The sequence below is a fragment of the Pteropus medius genome, unplaced genomic scaffold (genome assembly GCF_902729225.1).
Source record: "Pteropus medius unplaced genomic scaffold, Ma_sr-lr_union100, whole genome shotgun sequence".
NCBI lineage: Eukaryota > Metazoa > Chordata > Mammalia > Chiroptera > Pteropodidae > Pteropus > Pteropus medius.
In genome coordinates this window covers 11,257,596-11,284,327 of record NW_024351729.1, presented here as the reverse complement: position 1 = coordinate 11,284,327, position 26,732 = coordinate 11,257,596, and the positions used below count along the sequence as shown (strand labels likewise).

Below are 26,732 nucleotides of genomic sequence, written 5' to 3'. Positions count from 1 at the left end.
TTAATAATAAAAAAGAATTTTGTTATAAAATATAAACTAAGATAAAGAAAACAAATTTTGACATAAGGTCTATAAATAAGATAGATTCTACTTATGTATTTTAAAAAATGAAACAGTATGTGAATTTTCATTTTCCCCAAACACATGCACAGATTTAACTCTGCCTTGAATTTTATTAGCACCGAGTGTGGAAGAGCCCCTTCATTACATAAAAATGTGCTGTGTTGATGTTTTTAACAATAAACTTCTGAACTATCAAAAAGGATGCAGATCAGAATCAGTGAAGAAATAGTTTTTAAAAAACCAAAAGCTACAAAACTTAAGACTCCTGGTAGAGTCATGCTGTGAGCCTTCAGTGACACTGAGGCTACTAAACTTTCAGTCACTTGATAAATACAAAGAGATGAGTAAGAACAACAATGAATGGGTAACTTATTTTATACATGATTAACAGTATTTTTATATTTTTAAATCCTCTTGAAGATGATTTTTGACTATTTTAAGTTAGTCATGTAACTATGGATAGATAACTTATTTAGCCGATTCATCTATCCTTCATTTTCCTTGATTCCAATTATTATTTGTAATTATACAGTGCTTCATTTATTGGCAACATGTCAACTCTCTGACTTTCTGGTTCAGCTGCCCTGATTCTGCCTTGATCACTGCAGATCAGGTCTCACGTACTTTAAAACTCCACTTACCTCATCTGATTTTATAGACACTAGGTTTACATATCAATTGCCTACTCTTACCTTCCACTGCCAGGTTCAAAACCAATTAAGATACTTGGATAACAAAGGAAGATGCGCTACATACACAAAACCATAGAAAACCATAGGCAGGTAAGAATAAATTTAACAATTTATTTTGAAATATATCTTTTTAGAAACATGATACTAGGAACTAAGACTACTTTTCACTTAAAATTTTAGAATTTAAATTATTCCATAGGTTAAATATTTTTTCCAGAAAATAAAGTCTATATCTAATTAAATTTCTATGTTAACCACTCATAACTAGGTCTAAAATGTTAGCTATTAACCGTAAACAGCATAAAATAACTCGGTTAACAACTAGGGTACATTCTTGAAACTGAATTTACAATCCAACGGCGTAAAAAATAAGCTCACCTGCAAACATTTATCATTTTTTCTTCCTTTCCTCTCTATCTACCTTGGCATATTTCCTTGTTTTTTTATTTTTTTTAATGTATTTTTTGAAAAAGAATTAAGAATATAACAACAAAAAGTGGACTAAAATACAATGCTATCAATAAAGTATTAAAAATAAAACTTACCATTACTAAAATGTAAATTGTCAAAGATACTTAAAATAGTTTTCAAATAGCCCCAATATTTCTTTGCTTACTAGTGAGATTGATCATTTTTCTAAGTTTATTAGCTATTTCCTCCTGTAAAAGCTGCTTATTCATGTCTTTTTTCCATTTATCAATTTTATATTTTCTTATCAATATGTATGAGCTCTTTATAAGTAACATGGTTATTATCCCTTTCTGTCATATATTTTACAATTTCCACCCATATTTGTTTTCTTTTTAATCGGTTTTGGTTTTTGGTTAGTGCTCTCTGATTTCTTAATCATGAATTCATTATGTTAAGTATATAACAATAATAAATAAATTTAGGAATTCTATTTTTTTCCACGAGTGAAAATTAGTGGGGTAATTTAGTACTAATAAGATTTCCAGCAAAACAGAAAGACAAACTTCAATCTTAGTTTGTCACCTGGGAAAAGCACTTCAGAAACACATTCAAAACAACTGTATTATTTTCAAAATGATCAGTCCTGTATAAGTCATGAAATGAACACTATTGTCCAGGGAGGCATAAGAATACCAAATACAAGATAGGTTACCCAATGATTACTCAAACCTAATAACAATGATTAAACACAAATAATTTATACTGAAAAATTAAATATGTTAATCCAAGGAATACAATTATGGAAAGTCCTTTGTTTTCCCTTTAAGGAGTTTCATTGGAAGTATGAAAAGGAGTAAGATTATGTTTCTTTTTATGAATATTCAGAAAACATGATTCCCCAAATTATGCAAAATAGTTTTTCTTCATGAATAATTTTAAAGATAAAACCAAGATAAAACATAGAAAAATAGTAACATAGAAAGTGCTAAGACAAAAATTAAAAGCTTCCCATTAAAATTATCACTATATTGATGCAATAAGTGTAAGTGTATATCATGCATTAAGAAAATCTGATATACAAAAATCCAAATTTACTTAATAAAGTATAATAGGTGCTTATATTACACAATCATATTTGGTTTATAAAAGGATTCAATACAAATTTCTAAATGGTTATTTTCCTCAACAAAACTAAATGTATAAAATTTAGTATCTCTTTGACACAGTGATCCAAGCTTCTTCCTTGGACGATGTTACCAGCTCATATTTAGTTTCAATAACTTGTCCCTCTACTGAAAGTAGGTGTAGTCTCCTCACCAATACACTCAGAAGTACTGTAGTCACCATATAAGCAAACCTAGTCAGGAAGAAAGCAGCCTCGTTACTAAAGATTAACAATTACATTTTAATTATACAGATTGCTCATTCTCATCAACATTGATCATCAAATTTATAAGTACAAAGTCTAACATCTTTCCTTTCACTTTACTTCTTCTGTCATCTCACCTCAGCTCTGGGCATTCCTGTGTGCCTGAGAATCCAAGCAGGAGAAAGTTTTCATTATCGATTCGTCATCAAAACGGTCTGGATCAAACCTAAAAAGATTTGGGGCTAATTTAACAGAGCTCCATTGGGATTTTACATATTTACACTATAAGAACACAGGTAGATAACAAAGTTTAAAAACTAATGAAAATAGAAACTGCTGGCACATTATATTTAATTTTCACCTATTATTATGTCCCCAAATTACTGAATATTATATATATTTAGTTTCTTTCTGCTTACTTTATTATTCCAAACAATAGATAAAAAATACATTTCTGTGAAACCAGCAATGAGTATAACTGTAACACAAGTTTACATCATTTTATGAGATATAAGGATAAAACATACAAAATCACATAATGAATATTTAAATTTAAAAGTGTTAGAAATATCAGTTACATGAGACCATCATTAATGTGCAAGGCATTTTATGTTGCTTCGTTAATTAAATTTATTCCTTAAAACTGGAGACACCAGACTTAAAATTATATTCAGCAATTAATTACATTACATCTGCACTTACTGATGAGTGAGAAAAATGAAGAGGCAAAGGTTTTTTATTGTACAGATTTCACTCTGAAAACTGTCACAGGGAAAATGAATATACTAAAACAAAACAAATAAACCATCCATTACTGAGCATAAAATTCCCTCTCAAATACAAATGTTTTTAGGAGATCTAAACTCTATGAGAGAAAAAGAGAATTCTCTTTCATTTCATTTTTAAAAAGTATAAATTACTTTTCATTTTTGGAACGCACTTCTTATATTATAGTTCATATAAAAATTATATCTATTTAATGTTTTTCCTTTTATAAACTATCTTGAAAATAGAAACTCTAAATGTTTATCCAAAGATGTCTATCGTTTTCAGATTAAAAGAATCAAACTTGATTTTTCCAATTATTTTGTAAAACACAATTTTTCAACAAAACAAATAGACAACTGATTGCTGATATATAAAGAACTCATACAACTCAACAACAAAAAAATAATCCAATTAAAAAATGGGCAGACAAAAAAAGAAAAAAATGGGCAAAAGACCTGAACAGACACTTCTCCAAAAAGGAAAAATAGATGGCTAATAGACTTATGAAAAGATGCTCAAGGTTGCTAATCATCAGAGAAATGCAAATTAAAACCACAATGAGATATCACCTCACACCTGTCAGAACGGCTATCATCAATAAATTAAAAAACAACAAGTGTTGGTGAGGATGTGGAGAAAAAAGGGAACACTCATACATTGTTGGTGGGATCGCAAACTGGTACAGCCGCTATGGAAAACAGAATGGAGGTTTCTCAAAAAATTAAAAATGGATATACTTTCTGACCCAGCAATTTCACTTCTGGGTATTTATCCAAAGAAAACCAAAACAATAATTTGTAAAAATCTATGCACCCCAATATTCATGGCAGCACAATTTACAATAGCCATGATATTGAAGCAACCTAAATGCCTATCAACAGATGATTGGATAAATAAATTATGGTTCATATATAAAATGGAATATTATCCAGCCATTAAAAAAATGAAATCCTACCATTCGCAACAACATGGATGTACCTAGAGGTTATTATGCTGAGTGAAATTAAGTCAGACAAAGATAAATACCATGTGATTTCACTTATATGCAGAATCCAAGAAACAAAAAGAACAAACTAATCAAAAACAGACTCACAAAAATAGTGGACAATTTGGTGACAGACAGAGCAGAGGGGCGTTGGTGGGCTGGAAGAATGAGGTGAAGGGTTAAAGAAATACAAATTAGTAGTTGATAGACGGTCATGGGGATGGGGAGCATGGCATAGGAAATGCAATTACCATTAATATGTTGGCTAGGTGGAAGGCCAGGGGAGGAAGGGAGCAATTGGGGGGATTGTTTTATGAACTATATTGATGTCTAACCAATGCACTGTATACTTGATACTAATTAAAATAAATTAATTAATTTAAAAATAAAAAAACAGCAACTCACAATTTTAAAGATTAAAAATAAAATAAAAACCAAAATGATTACTTATTTTTTTCAGCTTCAATGAAGCATAATTGACAAATAAAATTGTAATATACTTAAACTGTACAATATGACATCTGTACACATTGTGAAAGGATTACCATCCTCAAATTAATTAACCCATCCATCACATTAGTTACCATTTCATGTGCATTATGAGAACACTTAATTTCTACATTCCCAGCAAATTTCAATTATACTATATAGTATTATCAACCATAGTCACTATTTTATATATTAGATCCTTAGACCTTATTCATCTCGAAAATGAGTTTGTACCCTTTTATCAGGTATTCCCTATATCCCCCCAACTCCCCATCCCCATGACCATTCTACTCTGTTTCTATATGTCTGACTTTTTTTTTTCTATTTTAGATTACACATATAAGTGATACCTTGCAATATTTATCTTTCTCTGTCTAGCTCATTTCACTTAACATAATACCCTCCAGGTTTATCCATGGTGTGAAAATAGCAGGATTTCCTTCTTTTGTGAGGCTGAAAAACATTCTACTTAGGCTGTTTCCATACTTGTGAATAATGCTGCAATGAACATGGAAGTACAGATATCTCTTCAAGATGATTTTGTTTCTTTTGAACATATACTCAGAAGTGTCACTGCTGGACCATATGATAGCTCAATTTTTAATTTCTTGAGGAACCTCCATGCTATTTTTCATAGTGGCTGTACCAGTTTATATTCACACCAACAGTATTCGTTGTCTTGTCTTCTTGACGATAGCCATCCTAACAGCTGTGAGGTGTTCTCTTGGTTTTGATTTGCAATTCTCTGATTAGTGATGTTGAGCACCTTTTCATGAACCTGTTGGCCATTTCATTTGCATGTCTTCTTTGTAAAAATGTCTATTCAGGTCCTTTCCCCATTTTTTGCTATTGTGTTATAGGAGTTCCTTATATTTTTTGGATGTTAACCCTATATCGGATATGTGGTTGGCAAATATTTTCCCCCATTCCATAGGATGCCTTTTCATTTTGTTGATGGTTTCCTTTCCCGTGTAGATGCCTTTTAGTTTGCCATAGTTCTACTTGCTTATCCTGACTTTTGTTGCCTTTGCTTTTGGTGTCAAATCTAAAAATCACTGACATGAACTATGTGAAGGATCTTACCCCTCTGTTTTCTTCCAGGGGTTTTAAGGTTTTAGGTTTTACATTCAAGTCTTATTCCATTTGCCTGTTGTAAGACAGGAGTCCAGTGTCATTCTCTTATAATGTGGATATCCAGTTTTCCATGTACCATTTATTGATGATGCTCTTTCCACCACTGTATATTCTTGCCTCATTTGTTGAAAATTAACTGATCACAAATGCATGGGTTTATTTTTGGGCTCTGCATTCTATGTGTCTATGTGTCTCTGATCTACTTCTGTTTTTATGTCAGTACCATACTATTTTGATTACTGTAGCTTTGGAATATAGTTTGAAATTGGGAGGTATGATGTCTCTGCCTTTGTTCTTTTTCAAGACTGCTTTGGCTATTTTGGGCCTTTTGTGGTTCTATATGAATTAAAAATTAATTCTATTTCTGTAAAAAGTGACACTGGAATTTTTGATAGGGATTTTACTTAATTTGTAATCATTTGGCTAGGAAGAATATTTTAACAATATTAATTCTTCCAATCCATGAACACAGATTACTTTTCCATTTATTTGAGTCTTATTCAATTACTTCCATCAGTATTCAGTACATAGATCTTTCACCTTCTTATTTGAATATATTCCTAAGTGTTTTACTCTTTTTGATGCTATTGTATTTGAAATTGTTATCTTAATTTTTCTTTCTGATAACTTGTTGTTAATATATAGAAATGCAATTGATTTTCATACAGATGGTCCCCAATGTAAAATTGTTTGACTTAGGATTTTTCAATATCACGATAATGTAAAAGCAATATGCATAAATTCCATGAGATAGCCAACACTTTATTATAAAATAGGCTTTGTTAAATGATTTTGCCCAACAATAGGCTAATGTAAGTGTTCCGAGCACATTTAAGGTAGGCTAGGCTAAGCTATGATATTTGGTAGGTGAAGTATATTAAATACATTTTCAATTTACGGTATTTTCAAATTACAACAGGTTTATCAGGACATGGCCTCATCGTAAGTCAAGTAAGATCTGGATATTCATTTTGTATCATGCAACTTTACTGAATTCATTTATTAGTTCTAACAGTTTTTGGTGGCATCCTTAGGGTTTTCAATATATATCTTATCATCTGCAAATAGAGACAATTTTTTCTTTTCTGATTTAGATACCTTTTATTTCTTTTTCTTGCCTAATTGCTCTGGCTAGGACGTCCAATACTATGTTGAATGAAAGTAGTGAGTGGGTATCCTTGTCTTTCTCCTGATTTTAGAGGAAAAGCTTTCAGCCTTTAACCAGAGTATGATGTTAGCAGTAGGCTTGTTATACATAGCCTTTATTATGTTGAGGCGCAATCCTTCTATCTCTAATTTGAGAGTTTTCATCATAAAAGGATATTTAATTTTGTCAAATGCTTGGTATATTTTATGTTTCTAGGAATTTATTTCCCCCAGGTTATCTATCTTATTAGCATAAAATTGTTCATAGTATTCTCTTATGATTATTAGAATTCATGTTATCAGTTGTAATGTCTCTTTTCATTTATAGTTTTATTTATTTAAGCTTTCACTTTTTCTTAGTCTAGCTAAAGTTCTGTCAATTTTGTCTTTTCAAATTTTCAAATTTTTTTGAATTTATTCTTTGACCCATTGTTTGTTTGGTGGCATGTTGTTTTATCTCCAACTATCTGTGAATTTTCCAGTTTTCTTCTTGTAATTGATTTCCTGTTTCATACTGGATCTTTTTTTCCCCAATAATCGTTTTTTTTTTCTGGGATTTTGAAACATTTAATCAAAAGAGAATATAGCATTTTAAGTTAGGTTTACAAACGACACATTCCCAATATTAGCAATTTATCTATTTACACATTGTCTAACAAAATAAGGTTTATCAGGACATCAACAAGATATTTAAGAGTTCATTATAAGCCATACAGCTCTCTGCAAATAAGTTATCAAGTTTAATTATAACAAACGACTGTGAACAAATTTAACTATTATAAAAACATTAAATACAATCCTCTGGAAACAGACATTATATACACAGCTGTTTTTTCAGTGAAATTCTTTCTGTTCCCCCACAGTCTTATGGAGGGGGGGTTGTAAATAACATGTTGTCTTTCTCCTGCTACTTTTAAGATTTTATCTGTCTTTAACTTTTGACAATTTAATTATAATGTGTCTTGGTGTGAGTCCCTTTAGATTTATTTTTAGTACTCTTTGGGCTTCCTAGATCCAGAAGGGAAGTTTTCAGCCATTATTTCTTTGAATAAGCTTTCTCTGTTCCTTTTTCTCTTTCTTCTCCTTCTCGGACACCTACGATGTGTATATTTGTCTGCTTGGTGGTTTCTCACAAGTCCCTTAAGCTATCTTCATTCTTTTTTATTCTTTTATCTTTTTGTTCCCTTGATTAAATGAATTCCACTGCCCTGTCTTCAAATTTGCTGATCGTTTCTTCCACTTAATCTAGTCTGCTGTTGAACCCCTCTATAGAATTTTTCAGTTCTGTTATTGCATTTTCCCACTCTATGATTTGTTTGGTACTTTTTAAGTATTTTCTATCTCTTTTTAAAATTCTCACTTTGTTCATGCACTGTTCTCCTGACCTCTGTGACCATGATTATGGCTGTTATACTGAATTCTCTATTGTGTAAATCACTTACATCAAAAAGCAAAGTAAGATTTTTCTTTGTTCTTTGGAACATATTCCCTTATTTTCTATGACTCTCTGTGTTGGTTTCCTCACATTAGATAAAACAGCCACTTCTTCCAGCCTTGACAGCAGTCTTGTGTAGGAGATAAACCTCGTTAGTTAGCCCAGCCTGAGTTCCTGGTTGTCTCTAACTTTTGTGATTACTCAAGCTGTCATCTTCATTTGTAGTGGCTCCTAGGAGGTGAGAGTATGCCAAGTCCTGTCTACATCCAAAAGGACAGGAACATAGTCAGCACCCAGATGCAGCCTGATTAGAAGATGTAGTCAAAACCCTTTCCAAGGAGAAACTGGGAGATGGCCATTTCTGTCTGTTCCCTCTGCATGGAGCCCAGGTGTTTACCCACAGGGGGTGCTCCTGTATCCATTTAAAAATGGTTTGTTATAATCTTGTGGGACTTGTGAATTAAGTCCTGCTGGCTATCATAGCTAGGTGATGAAGGCCTATCCCTCAAGCAGCAGCCATAAAAGTTGAACTGCTAGATATGCAGACAAGCTCCTTCATGGGAAATAGTGGCAAGCTGGCTTTATTGTTGGAGCAAGTGGAGAGAGAAGGCAGTGGAAGTGCCCACTAGGTATTTTGAGCTCAGGGGAAGATCAGAGTCAGCACCTAGATGTGTGGTAATTAAAAGTCAGACCCTGAGCCAGCTACTTGTGAAGTATGCAGTCAAACCCCTTCCAAAGAAAGACTAGGAGATGGCCATTTTTTGTCTGTTCCCTCTGCACTGAACCTTGGGAGTCAGACACAGCAAATATCTGCATGCCTGTTAACAACTGCTTCTTTGTTTGCTATAGTCCTGTAGGAATTATGAACATTAAGACCCACTGGCTATATGAGCTAGCTCATTTGGGCATGTTCCTCATATGGAAGCTGTAAGAGTTGGGGTACCAGATGTGTGCACAGAGGAGATGCTGGAAACCTGGTTTTATTGTTGGAAGGGGCCAAAGGAAGGAGCCCACTGGCTCCATAAGGCTCTGGCGATGATCACAGTCAGTACCTAGATGAATGCTAATTAGAAGATAGACCCTCAGGCAGCAGCTTGTAAGGTATGCAGTCAACTTCCTTCCAGGAAAAAACGGAGATGAGCATTTTTGCCTTCTCCCTCTGTGCTGAGCCCTGGGGGATAGCCACTGTGAGTGCTTGTGCTCCCATCATGCTCCCTTTAGGAACTGATTCATCATTTGCTGAAGTCCTGTGGGACTCATGAACACAAGCCCCAATAGCTTTCAAAGTGAGGTGTTTTGGGAGCCTATTCCTCAAGTGAGAGTCTTCAAAGTTGGGACATTAAAGGTATGGTCCAAAACCCTTTAATTCTCAAGGAAATGCTAGAATCAGGTTCCCTCCTGAATATATGGCACTGTGCTAGGGATAGGATTTATGGCAAGAGTGTCTCAGCCTTTCCTACTACTTTCAATGTCGGTATTTTCTCAGCTAGTTTCTAAATTTCTCTAAGAGAAAATTGCTCATGTATAGATATATGTTCAGTGTGTCTGTAGGAATAGGGAAATTCAGGAGCCTACTATGTCACAATCTTGCTCTTGGTCCATACCGAGATTTCTGATGTTTGCCTTCATTCTTTTCTGTTGAGAATTTTATTTTAGTTTGGTTTGTACAAGTTGACAATATTTCATCATTTGGTATAGAGTATTATTTACATTATTACCCATTTAAGTCATAGAAATTGACCAAATTGACCCAGGGTTTCTTGCTCTAAAACACTGCCAATATTCTAACAGTAATAATGCACTTATATGTATTTTTTTATAGATTAATCATATCTAGACATTTTTATATAGGAAGACTACATTAATGTCAGTTACTCATTCAAAAAGAAAACATAAAAACCGCAATAAAATAGCACCACATACGTATTAGACTAAAATTTTTTTAAAATAGTGATAATAGTTAATGCTATTGAGGTTGCTGAGAAACTGAACCTCTCAAACACGACTGGTGAGAATCTCTGAAAAAAAGCCTAGCAGTTTTTAGCAAAACTAAACATGCACTAAGCATATAACCCAGCAATTGTATTCTTGGGCATTTATCCAAAAGAAATGAAACCCTACGTTCACACAAAAACCTGTATACAAATACTCATAGCAGCTCCATTCATAATAGCAAAATACTAGAAACAACCCAAATGTCCTTTAGTGGGTGAAAGGCTGAACAAAATCTGGTACATCCACACCACAGATACTACTCAGCCATAAAAAGATATGCAACATCCCACACTGACCTCAAGAGCATCAAGTTCAGTGAAAAAAGTCAATCTCTTCTTCCTCCTCTGTGTGACAATTATATTTAAATGTAATTAGTCAACTGTCTCCACTCAATATCTCAGTCCTCTGTACATTTTTGTTAGTACGAATTGTCTCTCAGGGATCATCTCAAGGTGCTGACAAGATGTATCTCTGAACCTTCCACAAGGGACGGGGAAGGAAGTCCCCAACTTCGAAAAGCTTTCCCTTTGCATATAACATTATTACTAACATTTCCTAAATTTGATTACATTTGAGCCCTAAAAATGATTTCCATATTTTGGCATAGCTACCTTTCAGTATTTTTAATTTGTAACCTAGATTCTCTGAGTGTTTTAAGAATGGAAATACTGTCCAAAGTGCCAACAAAGTTTATATTTTTCATTACAATTTATTAAAAATGTGGCCTTTTTCCATATGCGAATTTTTAAAAAAATTTTTAAATTTCAAAGTTTGTTTTTCAAATTATGAGCATATATTTCCCACCTATGTACATCTTTAATTTTGCTATAAAAACCACGTGGAATATAAAATTTACCTAATTTTTACTTATAGCATATTTTGAAGGATTGCTATTTCATTAATAGATTTCCTTTAATATCATTATAATATTCAAAACTAAAATGATAGATACACTTAATACGCCCCATTGTTATTCCCCAGAAGTAGGTTTCCTAGTACTTTAACCATGCATCAACCCTGTCCCACTGCCTTTCACACTGCTGTTTTATCCACAATCAACTCAATATACAACCTTCTTCCAGGGCAATAAATTTAACCCTTTTCTTTAAAGCAGATTGTACGAGATGCCTATCTAAGAAGCAAACAAAAGCAGCTCTGTCTTCAACTTTTCTTTCCCTTGCCATTCTCACAAAAAAACACATAGAGGCAAAACCTATTTTCTGAATTTGACTAAAGAGTTTAATAATTGAGACCAAGAGCAGAAAAAAAAAAATCTGCATAAACAGTACCCACTTAACCAAAAAAAAGAAAAGAATTCCAAAATTCCATTGTAGAATTTAGGTGATTAAATAGGTCTTAGGATAAAGTGGTAAAGGGAGAGACAAAAAGTAGCAGCCAGCAGATTCATCAAAGAAAAAGTAGTGAGCACAAGATATAAAGGGAAGTCAGTGGCTTTCTTTTGTTGTATCATTGTCACATATGGAATTTTCTCCTCAAAACTTAAAAAAGGAATACACCACATGCAAATACATAAAAATCAATAATCATAATGACAATGACAGATATTTCATACTTGTATGGTGATGGCCAAGTACTTGGATCCTGAAGCACCACACCAAGGGCATAAAGGACAAGGGTCTGTGAAAAAAAATTACTCTGGTTAGTCAAGGCCTAGCAGAGACAGAATGACTCCCGAAAGTCAACTCGTCCTAAACGTTCTTTTAACATAGATAATGAATATAAATTAAAACTATAAAATAATAGAAGAAAACACAAGCCATTTTTCTGGTGATCTTGTAGTGCAGAAGGCAAAACTAAGCATGTCACAAAATCTGGAAGCCTAAAGTAACTATATGAAAATTTAAAAACTGCATCCAGTAAAAACAAAACATACCATAAGCACCAGTAAAAGATAAATAATAAAAGGAAAAAATATTTGCCATAGAACTGATGGTATGAATAATATACAAAAGACATACAGGCTCAGGAGAAAGAAGAGTGAGTTTTAGCATATAATTCACAAAAGAAGAAATACAAACTGTTAATGATCAGCTACTCAATCTCACCAATGATTAGGGTAAGGGACATTAAAATAACAAGACAATTTTTCATATAAGATTCATAAAATATGTAGTAGATTCATAAACCCACAAGTGGTAAGGATATGGAGACAAAAAGCATTCTCATACATTGTTGCTAAAAATATAAATTGCCACTTAGACAGCAATTTAAATTTAACATGCATATATACTTTGACCCCAAAACTCCATTTCTAAGGCTCTACCCAATACCTCTAAAAGCATATAATTTGTATTAAAAAAAAAAAAGTCCACCTAAATTTCCATCTATGGAGGCTGCTTAAATAAATTATGGTACATGGAATACCATGCATATTAAAAATAATGAGTTGTAGTTGTATCAAGTTCCAGTGGTACTAGCACTTTTCTACTAAAAGAAGAAAATTAAAGAACAATATATAAAGAGTAAACTTTCACATATAAATTCAGTTTTTAAAATATATACACATACAGAGAGTAATATATATATATACACAAAAAAAGATCTATAAAAGTACACTCTAAACTATTAACAGCAGTACCTATGGGGAAGGGACTTTTCTTTTATATTATTTGAACTTTAAAACAACCATATATTATTTTGTCACTTAAAAATGATCGTCTTTAACAATGGGTAGCATTTATTGAACACTTTAAACAATAAAGTTTTAAAATATAGACTAAAAGTTGAAAAGAAAAACTGAATGACTTAAGTATACTAAATGTTTCCTACCTCTCTAGGAATAATAAATTTGTCAATCTTTCCTTCAATATCTTGAAGCCGGGCAGAAACTGGGGTCAGTTTGGCAATCCGAACAGTTTCGCAAAGCACCTGCCGACAATATCTGTTTAAAAAAAATTTTTTTTGAAGATCTTTACTTTGGGAGAGGCAGTTTGAAACGTACATACATTTCAAAATGTCATTCAACAGCTTTCATAACCTTCCTAGTTTAAATAGTCACATGATAATTGTTTTTTGCTTGAAAATATGTTATATATTAGAAGTATATAAAGTCCAGGGTGGGTAAAGATTTAAACAAATAAAAATACCTTTAAAAGTACCAGAAGAAAACTCAAAACAATAGTTTTAGGATTTTTGCATAGAAAAGTCCTTTATTTTTAATAAAGGATTTGATGAACATTTTAATAAAAGACTTTTCTACTAAAAATTATAAAAATACTGACACAATGACAGAAACCATAAAGAAAAATACAAATAATCTATGTAGGTTTTTTTACGTATTTTCAATCATAAGTAAAATTAAAAGACAATTAGGAAAAAATATTTACAGTCAATATCTTTAATGTATAAAATCTCTTTAAAAAATCCATAATTAAAATAATCAAATACCTCAACAGAAATATGGACAGAAAATATAAAAAAGCAATTAATATAAATACAAATGGCTTGAAAACATATTAAATAATTCTTATTAACAATGAAAAAATTGCCAAAGCATTTTTTTACTTGCCAGATTAGCAAAGATGAAAAAGAATGACAATAGACAATAAAAAAATGGGGAAAAATATAATCATATTCAATTTGAAGTATTAATTGGTATCACCTTTTTGAAGGGTAACTTGGCAAGATATATAGTATTAGAATATTGTGTCCATAACCATGAGAAGAATAAAACTAAAATATGCTGAAATCTTGCCACGAACTAGTTCTGTTAAATAGTTTCTATGTAGTATCTTGTAATCCTTACAAGAAAATTATGGACCCTATAATTATTTTAATTCTACAGAATTAAAAAATGAGGCAATCGTTTAAGAACACAAAGCAGGTAAGTGGTGTTGACAAGATTGAAATCCAGATCTGTCTAATTTCATAATAAATAAGACATACTAATAAATATTATACTATTGCATATAGCGTTAAATAATCTCATTTCCAGAATCTTAATAGAAACAAATGGAAATATTAACAAAGATGTAAGCATAGGAATGTTGACTGTTTATAATATCTAAAAACAACAAAAACAAAGGAGGAAACATCATTCTATTTCTCTTTGAACAAATATTTATCGGGTACCTACTACATTAGAAGCACTGTGTTAGATATTCAGCTACGACACTGAACAAGACAGATGCCCTCACAGGAACTCAAAGTCTAGTTTCTTTGAGAAAAGAAGGGACCTCAAGAATGAACAGTTAAAAAGCGCAGTAGCTGTTATGACAAAGAAAGTTCAAGGTGGTAGGGAACACATGGCAGTAGCACTTAACTAGAGAAAGGACTATGCAGAGAACTAAACGCTAGGCTGAGACCTGCAGACAAAAAAGGAGTTAGCTAGAGGGGACAGGAAGAGAGAACTTAGACAAAGAAGTAGTCTGCACAAGTCAGAAGATAGAGTGCTGGACCTTTGAAGAAACAAGGGTATGAAGAGACGAGAAGTGATAAAAGATAAGGTGAGAGAGGAATGCAAGGCTTAGCTTTTGAAATGTTTCATAAGCTACGTTAGTGAGTTTAAATTTTAAGGGCAACCAGAAGTCACTGAAGGATTTTAAATTGGGAAGTCATATGATGTGACTCCCCAGAGATATAAAAATCACTAGCACAGTGATTCTCAACTTTGGCTATACATTAGATTTGGTTTTGGTCCCCGGCTATCTCTATTTTTAAAGCCCCTAAACTGATGACAGTGTTCAGTCACAGGCTCCAGTGGCACAGGCTCCAGTGGCACTCCAGACAAGCACTGATCTGCTTCCTATTACGATAGTTTTGTCTTTTCTAGAATTTCACCTAAATGAAGTCACATTGTAGGTAATCTTGGTGTTGGACTTTTTCACTTAGCATAATGAGATTTATCCATGTTGTGTCTATTTACAGTGTGTTAACTTTTTATTACTTGGTAATATTCCATGGTATAATTTATTTATTCACCAATTGATGAACATTTGGACTGCTTCCAGTTTTTTGCTATTATAAATAATACTGCTATGAACATTTGTATATAGGTCTCTGTGTAGACATTCATTTTCATTTTTCTTGGGTGAATGCCTAGAAGTAGAATCACTGGGTCATATGGGAAGTGTACATTTAACTTTACAAGATCTTACCACACTGTTTTCCTATAGGACTGTACCATCTTCCATTCCCATCGAGGCATGAATGTTCCACTTACCTGACATCACTGATACTATTTTATACAGGCTAATGTAAAGCTTTCCCAGAACTACATAAGGTTTTAAAAGTAAATTAAATTATTAAAAATCTATATGTAAATATTGTAAGTCCCATAAAGAGATATAGCTTTCCTAAATATAGCATTAGCTTTAAAATAGATAGTGAAACCAATTCAAATTGACTTTTTAATGATTTCCTCTTCCTTTTAGTGTGTTCTTACCTGAGTTCCTCAATCTTCTCTGGAGTAACAGGACCCTTCCCCAAAACTTGGTCTATCTCTTCATACAGTTTTTTCTGCACTTCTTCAGAGGTGGTTAAAAAACAGATTGCCCAGGTGCACACTAAGTGAAAATTTATATTAATAACAATGAAAATAGCTAATTCATTGATTGGGTGGAAAATAACAAAAAACTGTTTTTCTCTGATATTTTCCTTTTTTTTTCCTGATACAGTAGATAAATATTACCAAAAAAAATAAAACAAGATTGTTCACAGAATCTGTACTTCATTGAACAGAACATAAATATTTACAGAATACTCCCAAAAGAGATAGTGAAATCTGGATGATTTCTTTCTTAAAACTGGCAAGTAACTGAAGCCACTTAATATATTTTACCTTAGGTAAAATGGTAATGATAATAAACTTTACATTTGGGGTGGTATTAAATGTTGAAAACTTTGATGGATTGTCTGGTTCACTCAACCTTATGAAATCAGAAAACGAATTTAGCCATTCACTTAGGAGCCATAATGAAATCAAACTGGCAAGAGATTTACCTATAAATCAATATTGTAAATTTTTATTTGTAATGGTAGATACACTGGCTCAAGAACAGGGACTAGTTATTGCTTAGGACTGTGGTTCTCAAAAATCACCTGGGAGTTGGTTGACAGCACAACCTCACATCTACGAATTCTGATTCAGTGGGTTTACGGTGGGGTGCAAGCATCTGTACTTCTAATAAATACCACAATTATTTTGATGAACACTAAAAGTGAAAAATCATTAGCTTACGGCCTATGGATTATATTCACTGCAGAAATGAAAAGGTAAGAAAATTACATGATGAACACAAAACAGTGAGAATAGAGTAGTTACATTTCCTTTAGTAATCTACTGGGATTATAATTATTCAAAGAACAGAACCATCCAGATTTTTGTGCCTCTTTCCCTAGACTATGCTTGAGATGACTCTATCTACAACTCTACTTTTCCTATGCCAAGTACTTTTTAAAATACATTTACTAATTTCTACCTCTACTTATTATTTCTTTCCTGAGCTAAGGGCTGACTTAAATTTGTCTCAGTTAATTTTTTTAATGTTTGCCTAATTCACATATTATCCAATTCCTATGCCTGAAAGATATTTCGCTTTCTGTACTAAATATTATTATCAAATAAAATCAACAGCTACCTGGTACTCAATTATTCTGATAATATACTCACTCTTAGAGTTCAAAAAAACACAGGAATAACTGCCTATTGTTAACTTTTTCCTGCATATGCTTCTTTATTATGACTTTTGAGTGAACTGTAAAATTACTATTTCACAATGATATGAAAATTTGTGCAGTGTACAAGAGGTATGTGTGTGCAATTTTACAACAATGTACAGTAATATACATTAAAAGGTTTAGCACAAAAATTTGAACATAATAGGCATTTGTGTATCCTGCTTGACTACATCATTACTTAGAATATAACTGTATGAGCTTAATAATCTCAAACATAGGGTTCTTTTGTAGAACTCTATTAAAAATAAAGTATGACTAGGGATAGCTTAAAAATGTGATTTTTAAGCCACTTAAAATTCTTTAATTAAAATATTGAACTAAGACACAATTTTATGGTTGAAAGATACCTTGGAGATCATCTAGAGCTAAATCTTTACTTTAGAAAAGGAAAAAGTGGAGAGGTAAGTGTCTTGCTCAAGGCTAATAAGCAGCAGAAGAGGAACTTTAATTAAGGTTTCCGGCCCACCTTGCCTCTCAAAAATTTCAGAGGTGACTTAAAAACTAACCAACCCACATGTAAAGAAAGATACACTCTGAAAATTCTCCCTAAAAATTGCCAATAAGATTAAAATATTAACTCAACCTTGGAAATGGTCACTTTTTGTGGTATCTAGAGAACAACTGATTCAGATTTTTTTGAAGATCTTTAGCAAAATTACATTTTAATGTAATAAAACTTTAAGTCAAGCATTTTTTGAAAGGTTAATACATTATTTTTGACACATGCTTACCTAAATTCCATTTAATCTATAATATCTGGACATTTCTGGATGTCAAAAACTTTACAAAGGAGAAAACTTATGAGAAGTTTATATTTGTACTCAGTGTTTACAAGAAAATTCCTTAAACAGAAAGAGCTGTAAATGCAAAGCAAAGAAACAATTTTTTTAGCTTTTAAACTGTTTTAATAATTCTTTTAGCATTTTATTAGTATATTTTTATAGCTATATACAAAATTTTATAAATACTGTACGAATAAATGATACTCTGATAAACTAAAAACCAGTAAGGAAACTTAGAAACATATCACACATTTTAGAATTTTAAATAAAAATCCACCAAAAGAGGAGTTCTTTTAAATCCTGATTTCTGTGGCCTATCTCCTCTGTTGGTAGACCTTAATAATAGCAGACTGGATTGGAGTCAAAGTGAAATGCCTCAGCAGGAAATTGAAAAGCTCAATGTTCCAGCTGGAAAGGTATCAATAGCAGTTCATTTTAAAGGCACTAACTAGAATTCACAATCCATAAATTGTGTCAAAAATTTTATGGCAATGTTCAGAGGTGGCATAGAACACCTGGAGTTAAAAAAAAAAAAAAGGTACCTGTGTGAATCAAGTCTTTCAAACAAGAATAAAAAAGATAAAGGGGTGTGGCAATCATGACTATAGGTCATACAGTGTTTCCTTTATTTTGGAATACTTTTACCTCTGTATATTTTATAATCTATCTCAAAAAGGAATCAATTTATACTTACATTTTGCAGTTATTATGCAACTGGCCAGAGAAAATATCATTGTGTCTTCTAGGATCTAGGAAACAAAACTAAGTTTAGAAAGTGTGAAATGTAAGGTGGCCTGTATTAGGCCCCACTAAATAAAATAACAGAGTATAGAATTAGAATCAAGGAAAGGAAAAATGTACATATTTCATTACGTTTTCACTTAAAAAATCTAAATAATGTAAAAACTAACCTAAATACTGCATTGCATTTTTAATGTAGTAAACATTTATCTGCAACATTACTGTCTCATGATATATCTTTGTAAACAAGCTGGCTCAGTCTTCTCTTTCCGGCTTGGCCTGGTGCAGCAGTGAAGCCTCAGGAACAGGGAAGAACCTGCCACTGTCCTTGGAGCTCCTGATTCAATTTCTGTACCCACAACACACCCAAAAAACCAATTCTATGAGGACTTGCATGTATGTATAGAGTGGGGTTGAAGAGTCCTACAATAAACGGGTATGGCAAGCATGACTCTACTCTTTTCCTTTGCCTGACAACACCACAAACAGTGGTGAACTGGGGATAACAGAGGTGCACTAGGAACGAGCCCAGCTGCCACACCTGGTCATGCAGGCAGAGCAGCTTGGTCGATAAAGGCTTACAAGTCCTCCTATTTTTATGATCGGAGAATTTTGACTCATTATTTGCTTATCCAAATATTAAATAATGTACAGCTGTTTCAAAGAGCTAAATAATAGGAGACTAAATACTTATATTATTTATGCATAAGATACAATAAAAGGAAAGTATTGAATTCTAGGAGAGTATCAGGATTAAAGTGAATAAAAATGCTCTATACATGTATGATTATCTTTTATTTAATAAATATTTAACAATTATATCACCTGTTGGTCATTAAGTTTCCCCTGTACTAAGGAGTCAATGAAAACATATTGACTGAAGTTTCTTCCTTTTCGTTCTTTTATGATTTTCTTTAAAATAGATTCCAGTTGCATAAGGGCTTAGAGAAGAAAAACAAAAGATTTTAGAATATAAGCATTGTAAAGATTGAATTTTTAAAATATTTCTGTACAATGTTACTATATTGCAGAATAAAACTTTCAAAGGTAAAAGAGTTGTGACCAAGAATTTTTAAAAAGCTAATTTATGTTTAAACTCATCTACTTTTCTTCTTCTTTTTGCTAAATTTTATAAAGATCCAAAAAAAAAGTATATAAAAAATATGCACAATCTAAGGAATAACTATAAGGCAAACACCCATAATATTGCCACCCAGGTCAAGAAGTAGAACAGTGCCAGCACCTTAGAGGCCTCCATACATATATACCTCTCCCCTGATCTTATCCACCTTCCTTCTAAATTCTACCCTCCTAACTTCATTCTTCTCCCAAATCCATATCACTCATTTAGAGACATAAACACATGTGAAATAGCCAGAAAAGTAAATTTATGAAAGAAATTTATTGACTATTGGATATCAGTTATTTATTGACTATTGGATATCAGTTATTCATATCTATAAGATATGAATATATTAAAATGAGAAATTAACACTGAATAACAGAAATTATTAACAGTGAATAACACAATATATTAAAATGAGAAATTATTATTAATCTATAAGATATGAATAACTGATATCCAATAGTCAATAAAATTATCCAGAGATCATTTCTCAGTCCTCATCTTACTTGACCTATCACAGCATTTAATGATGTTGATCAGTTACTCTCCAGGAAAAATACTTTTCCCTTTAGCTCTCAATTCCACTCTCCTGGACTCCACATCTTCCTCCCACTTTACTGCTTGCTCATTCTCAGTATCCTCTGTTGATTCCTTCTCCCCTTTCAAAATTTTTTAATGATAGAATGTCTAAGGTCAAGGCTTAGTTTTTGGATTTCTTTTCTTTTTCTATTATATTCATTAGCTTGATGATCACCAGTCTCAAGTCTTTAAATAATCTATGTACTTAACACTCCCAAATTTATATTTTCAGTCAGGACCTCACTCCCCTAAACCCCAGACTTAAGTATGTGACAACCACCTCAGCATCTCCACTTGGATGTCTGAAGCTTTTAAACATAACATCCAAAACTCAACTCTTGATCTTTCCCCACAAAGCTGGATCTTCCTAGTCTTTCCCATCTTATATCCTAATAATTTCATTTTCCAATTACTCGGGCCTAAAACCTTGGTGTCTCCTCTCTTATACCCCAAATGTAATCTGTCAGCCAATTTTGGTGGTTCTAGCACCAAAATACAATTATTCTCCTTCACTCTTCTTTTTCATTCTATATTTTTCGGACCTGCATCTAGTCCAAGCCACATTATTTTTCGTTCCTGCTTCATTGAAATAGCCTCCTAAGTAGTCGCTCTGCTTCTGCTGTGGGCCCCTATAACCTGTCGCAGCAGCCACAGTGATCCTTTAAAAACATAACTAAGATCAAAGCTCTGCTCAAAACCTTCCACTGGCTTCCTATCTTATAATTAACAACCTAGTCATACAATGATCTATCAGCCAGACAAAATCTGTTCTACTTCCCAATCTTTCTGGCCTCATCTCCTTCTATTCACTCTGTTCCAGCCATACAGCTCCCTGTTATACCTCAAATACACCAGGAAGAATCCCACCTCAAGGACTTCGCAATTATTTTTCCTCCACATGGAATATTCTTCTTTTGGACATGAAGATTACCACATTAACTGCATTGACTGCTTGTCTTATCTCTTTCAAGTGTTTGCTCAAAAGTCACCATTTAATCTTGGTGAGGCCTTTCCTAACAACCTTATTTAAAACTGTAACCTCCCGAGCCCCAGCACTCCTTATACCCATTCCTGATTTAATTTTCTCCACAGCACTTTATTCATCTTTTATCACACTATTCGGTTTACTTAGATTATCTGCCTCTTCCCACTAGAATGTGCTACCACAAAGACCGGAATTTTTGTTTGTTTTGTTGACATCTGCCCAACACCAAAAACATACCAGGAAATTATAGATCTTCACTATAGAAGTGAATGAATATAATAACACAATATATTAAAATGAGAAATTTTTAACACTGTATTGCAGTGCTTCCTAGACTTTGCTACATATTAGAATCAGCTAGGAAGCTTTAAAAAAAAGTACAAGTCGTAACTCATACCAATGAAATCTGAATGTTTAGGCGTGGAAGACAGGCTTCGATACTTCTTAAGAGATTCAATGTATAGCAAAGTTTTAGAACTGTTACTGTACATTCTCAACCCTACAAGTATATCAAAGTAATCCAGAGACCTTTTATAAAAATATCTGATGCTCAGGGAACCTCTATCTTAGATTCTGAATAAACTGAACTACAGTAAAGCCTGAGCTTCAGGGTTTTTTTTGTTTTAAATTCTCAAAGTGATTGTAATGTATAGACCTGACTCACTTAAACAAAGGAAGTACTGATCCATCCATGGGATCCCAGTCATATAAGTACCAAAACATAATCATTTTCAATAAAAGCTCAAATTTGATCTATGCCCATGTTACAGCCCAAGAAACATATCATGCTAGAGAATCTACTTTTATTTAGAATAAAACAATATAATTTTCATTTTATATTAATTGAACCAATATTTTTGAAATACATTTTTTAAGGGGAATTAATCCAAATGCATCTATCAAGGTAATCAGAATGGTAATGAAAACCAGATAGCAGAAAACATGTCAATTAAATTGGTTTTTCTGGACTTCTGTTAGACATCAAGGGAATCACTAGAATGGTAAGCTCCATAAGGACAGGGATTTTTGTCTCCCATACACAAAATAATGCCTAGCACATATAAGCCTCGATATTTGTTGAAAAAATAAAGGAAGAGAATCCTGGGAAGCACTACTATAATATATGCAAAATAATCCAGTATTCCAATGCAGTTTATGTATTTTAATTTATCCTGCCTACTTCCATAAAAAGAACTGAAGCACCTCAGAATAAAGATATTAAAGCATTCTAATCTTTGAATTACTAATGGAATATATAGAATAATAAAAAAGGGGGAGAATAATTTTGGGGAGGCATCTTACCATCTTAAACTAAATTTGCTATTTTTCTGTGTAGATTTTACAAAGTTGTAACCAATGACAAACACTTTTGAAAACATTTTTATTCATTGTTAAAATGGCAAGAATTTTTTGTTGCTAAACTTTTTACAAATATCTACAAAATATTTAACCATGTTGATATTATTTCCATAGCAACCTCTATATTGTTGGACATTTAGACTGTTTCTGGTTTTCTACTTGCAGAACAGTATGAATAGGAATATTCGTGAATATTTTCTTCTTTTGGTAATTTCATCCATTATTTATGGCTTTAATATATACCATCAAATTGCTTTCCCAGGATTGCATCCTTATACTGTTCAGTAACCTGTAGGATATACCATCTCTACAGCATTCTCATTCTACAGTGAGTGCTAATTTATTAATTCACTATTTTTTTCAAGAAAAAATTTTATTACAGGAAATGTAGAAAAAAACATATATAGAGAAAATATACATGACCTATATCATCTTTCAGAGGTAATCCTATTAAAATTGGGACACATGTCCTTTTGTCCCTATTAAAAATTGTAAGTGGCAAAACTTACCATCCTCATACTGTCTTTTCCGAGTTGTATTTTTATCAAGTGATCCATCTAGAAAGCCTTTTCCAATCTCAGACCAAACCTGAAAATAGGAAAACATACCTATTATCTAATAAATAGATTTTCTAAATCATATCAAGCAATCTAAGCTAATAATTGAGGAACTCCTATCTCACCAACAAACCTGATAAAAAGCTCTCCCTTTAGGTGAGCTATATAATCATTTACTCCATACTCTCTGAGGACAGGGCGCAAATATATTTTAATAGTTTCGGTCAAGGCACTTTCAAACTAATTATAAATGGGAAGTCAAAGTTCTGTTTTTTAAAAACGAAGTAGGAATGGGGAGGAAAAGATATGGCAACAGAGTCAATTTTTTATTATAATAGTACCAGTGGATAAATAAAATTCATACGGAATTCACTGGGAATTCCAATTTTTACTTTGCCTGTAATACTGATAAGCATTAACTGAGATCCTGAAAAAGGTTAAAAATTAGTCTAAGGCTTGGAGATAGTAAACAACAAAATAGGCTTCTAATTATTTCAAAATTGAGTAGTCAGCCTCTGTAAAAACTTTAACTTGTTTATAATTCAAAATCTCTAAAAGAATTTGAGGAAAAGAACACACCACTTATCAATCAATACTAAATATATGAAAATTTATTAATAGAGTTAAGAGTCCCCAACTCTTACCTTACAAAGATATACCTTTCACATTTATTTTTTTAGACTTAATTTATTTTTTTATTTTTCCCCTCTTTAATCCCACTCCCCACTGCCCCCGGCCACTTCCACTCCCGACCTACGGATGTTGCCGCCTCCCCTTAAGAACTGGATCTCTGAAGGCGGAGCGTCTCCTCCCAGGCGCTCACAGCGCACTTGGGGCACACTCAGAGGGAGCCTGGCACCCCTGGGGTATGGTGCGTGGCTCCACCTGGGGTGCAAACCCAGGACCTTCTGCATGTAAAGCAGACATGCTAACCACTACACTATGGAGCCACCCTCACCTTTCAGATTTAAATGTAAAATGTACGGTAAAAGTTTACATTAGGAATACTCTTCAAGCAAGAAAGAAATTTCTAAGCATGACACAAGGCATAAGGCAAAAATTCATAATTAAAATGTTGAATTCATTTAGCTACTCCATGTCAACAGACTGAAAAATCAGCAACTGTTCTTGGTTCTGTAAGACTGGGGAGGATCCAGGGCAAACTGAGTCCCCCAAGATTGGAGAGACAGGCAAAAACAGGGAGTCACATGTTACCAGAACAGATTCACAACCAGAAACCACCCTAGGAACCAGTGTTAAGGTAGGAAAACCTGACCTGAACTTGACAAACTTCTGGAGGTGCAGCATACACAACTCTGAGAGTTAAAAACTCCAGGTGACCCAGTCATAGGAGGCCCCAAAATATTGTGAGATTTACCTCTTGGAGCTCGACCAGGTTCCCACAATATGTAATGGAGAAAAAGCCCCTTGGACTCCTCAAATGGGGATTGAAAAAGGAACCAATTTGAAATAAACCAGAGCACTCTATTCTTCTTAACAAGACCTGCCCTCTAACAAAATCAGTTAGCCTAACCAACCTACTGGCATATTATCAGACTCTAACTGATGTAGGGAAGGGAAATATCCAATTCCAGTCATATCTGGCCTTCCATGTGGGAGAAGTATACCAAACTCCAGCCCACTCAGGCCATCTTGTCCCACCTAGGCGGGGAGGGAAAAAAAAAAAAAAAAAAAAGAGAAACACTTGAAAAGTTCACAATCCAGAGTTACAGGCTCACTAAAAGGCTGAGACCTAATCATAGGACTATGGAATGTTTCTCCTTTCCCCACACCTCACCACTACATTACTAAAGGCCTATTTACACCAGTTTCTTTTACCCAATACATCATGTCTGGCTATCAAGAAGAAAAATAGAGGCAAAAAAACACTATGAAGAAACAGAAAGCATCAGAACCAGAAAGAGCAAGCGTCAGAACAAGATATGGAATTATCAGAACAAGATATGGAATTTTAAAAACTATGATTAATAAGCTAAGGGCTCTAAAGGATAATATGCTGTGGGATCTAAAGGATTCTTAGGTAAAGGATAAAGTAGACAGCATGCAAGAACAGACAGGCAACGTAAGCAGAGAGATGGAAATCCTAAGAAAGAATCAGAAAGAAATGCTAGAGTTCAAAAACACTAACGAAAATGAAGAATGCCTTTGCTAGGCTTATTAGTACACCAGTCACAGCTTAGAAACAATCTCTGAGCCAAAGGATATATCAATAGAATCCTTAAAAACAGTTTGTTAAAAAACGAAACATACTCTTACTATAATGATCCAGCAATAGCACTCCTTGATATTTACCCGAAGGAGTTGAAAACTTATATCCACACAAAACCCTGAACACAGATGTTTATAGCAGCCTTATTCATAACTGCCAAAATTTAGAAGCAACCAAGATGTCCTTTAGTACGTGAATGGATAAAATGTGGTATCCAGACAATGGAATAGCATTCAGTGCTAAAAGAAATGAGCCATCAAGCCATGAAAAGATATGGAGGAAAGTTAAATGCATATTATGAAGTGAGAGAAGCCAATCTGAGAAGGCTACATATTGTATGATTCCAACTATATAACATTCTAGAAAAGGCAAACCAACCTTACAAACAATAAAATAATTACAAATTTTAATGACAAAATATCATTTTTTGAACTATTAGGCAAATATGTAAAGGACCAATAACTCTAATGTCACAAGCACAAGGGAAGAGCACACTAATGTTAGTGGGGAAATAATTGGGACAATGTTTTTGAAGGGCATTTCACAAACACATTATGCAACTGAAAGTGAGGTGTATATTTTTTCACAGTTTAACATCTGTGAAATCGATATGCATCTTACAACTGATCACATCTCTCAACTGTTGTCAGCCAAGCAGCAGTGATGACGCAGTTGTCATTGCTTCTGCATTCACAAAGCGGTTATTATTTCTGCTGGCATGAATGCACAACAGCAACCCCTTAGTGTTTCAGACATTAAAATATCATTTGAGGAAAGATTTCAAGTTATGTTTATAGTCTGAAAACTTTCTTTTGACAACTAGTAATGCTAAGAAAATATCAGATTCCTACCAAAAATGTGTAATTTTAATCTATTCAAACCCAAATTGAGAAACATCCTACAAAATAATTGGCCTCTACTTTTAAAAAATGTGAAGTTCAAGAAACAAAGAAAAGCTGAGAAACTCTTCTGCATTGAAAAGGTTTGACCACTAAAAGTAAAGAAATTTGAATACAGGCTCTGGATGATAGTCTTGCAGGAATATTAAATTTCCCAAGCATGAAAACTATGTTGTCACTGTATAAGACAATATCCTTGTTTTTAGTAAATACATATTGAAGTATTTAGGGAGAAAGAGGTCAAATATCTACTTTACTCTCAAATGGTTCGGGTAAGGGAGGGGGAGC

The 26,732-nt window shown here is 33.1% G+C and overlaps 1 protein-coding gene across 1 annotated transcript in view; it reads right to left on the bottom strand.

Annotated features, from left to right (window-relative positions):
• Positions 1–2,372: 2,372 nt before the first annotated feature.
• CYP20A1 (cytochrome P450 family 20 subfamily A member 1) overlaps positions 2,373–26,732 on the bottom strand; it is a 40,801-nt gene continuing 16,441 nt past the window's right edge. The window contains 9 exon segments of the mRNA XM_039844490.1: positions 2,373–2,523; positions 2,673–2,712; positions 2,715–2,761; positions 12,061–12,125; positions 13,278–13,389; positions 15,892–16,012; positions 18,663–18,717; positions 19,535–19,650; positions 23,268–23,346. Coding sequence (XP_039700424.1) covers positions 2,373–2,523; positions 2,673–2,712; positions 2,715–2,761; positions 12,061–12,125; positions 13,278–13,389; positions 15,892–16,012; positions 18,663–18,717; positions 19,535–19,650; positions 23,268–23,346 — 786 coding nt within the window.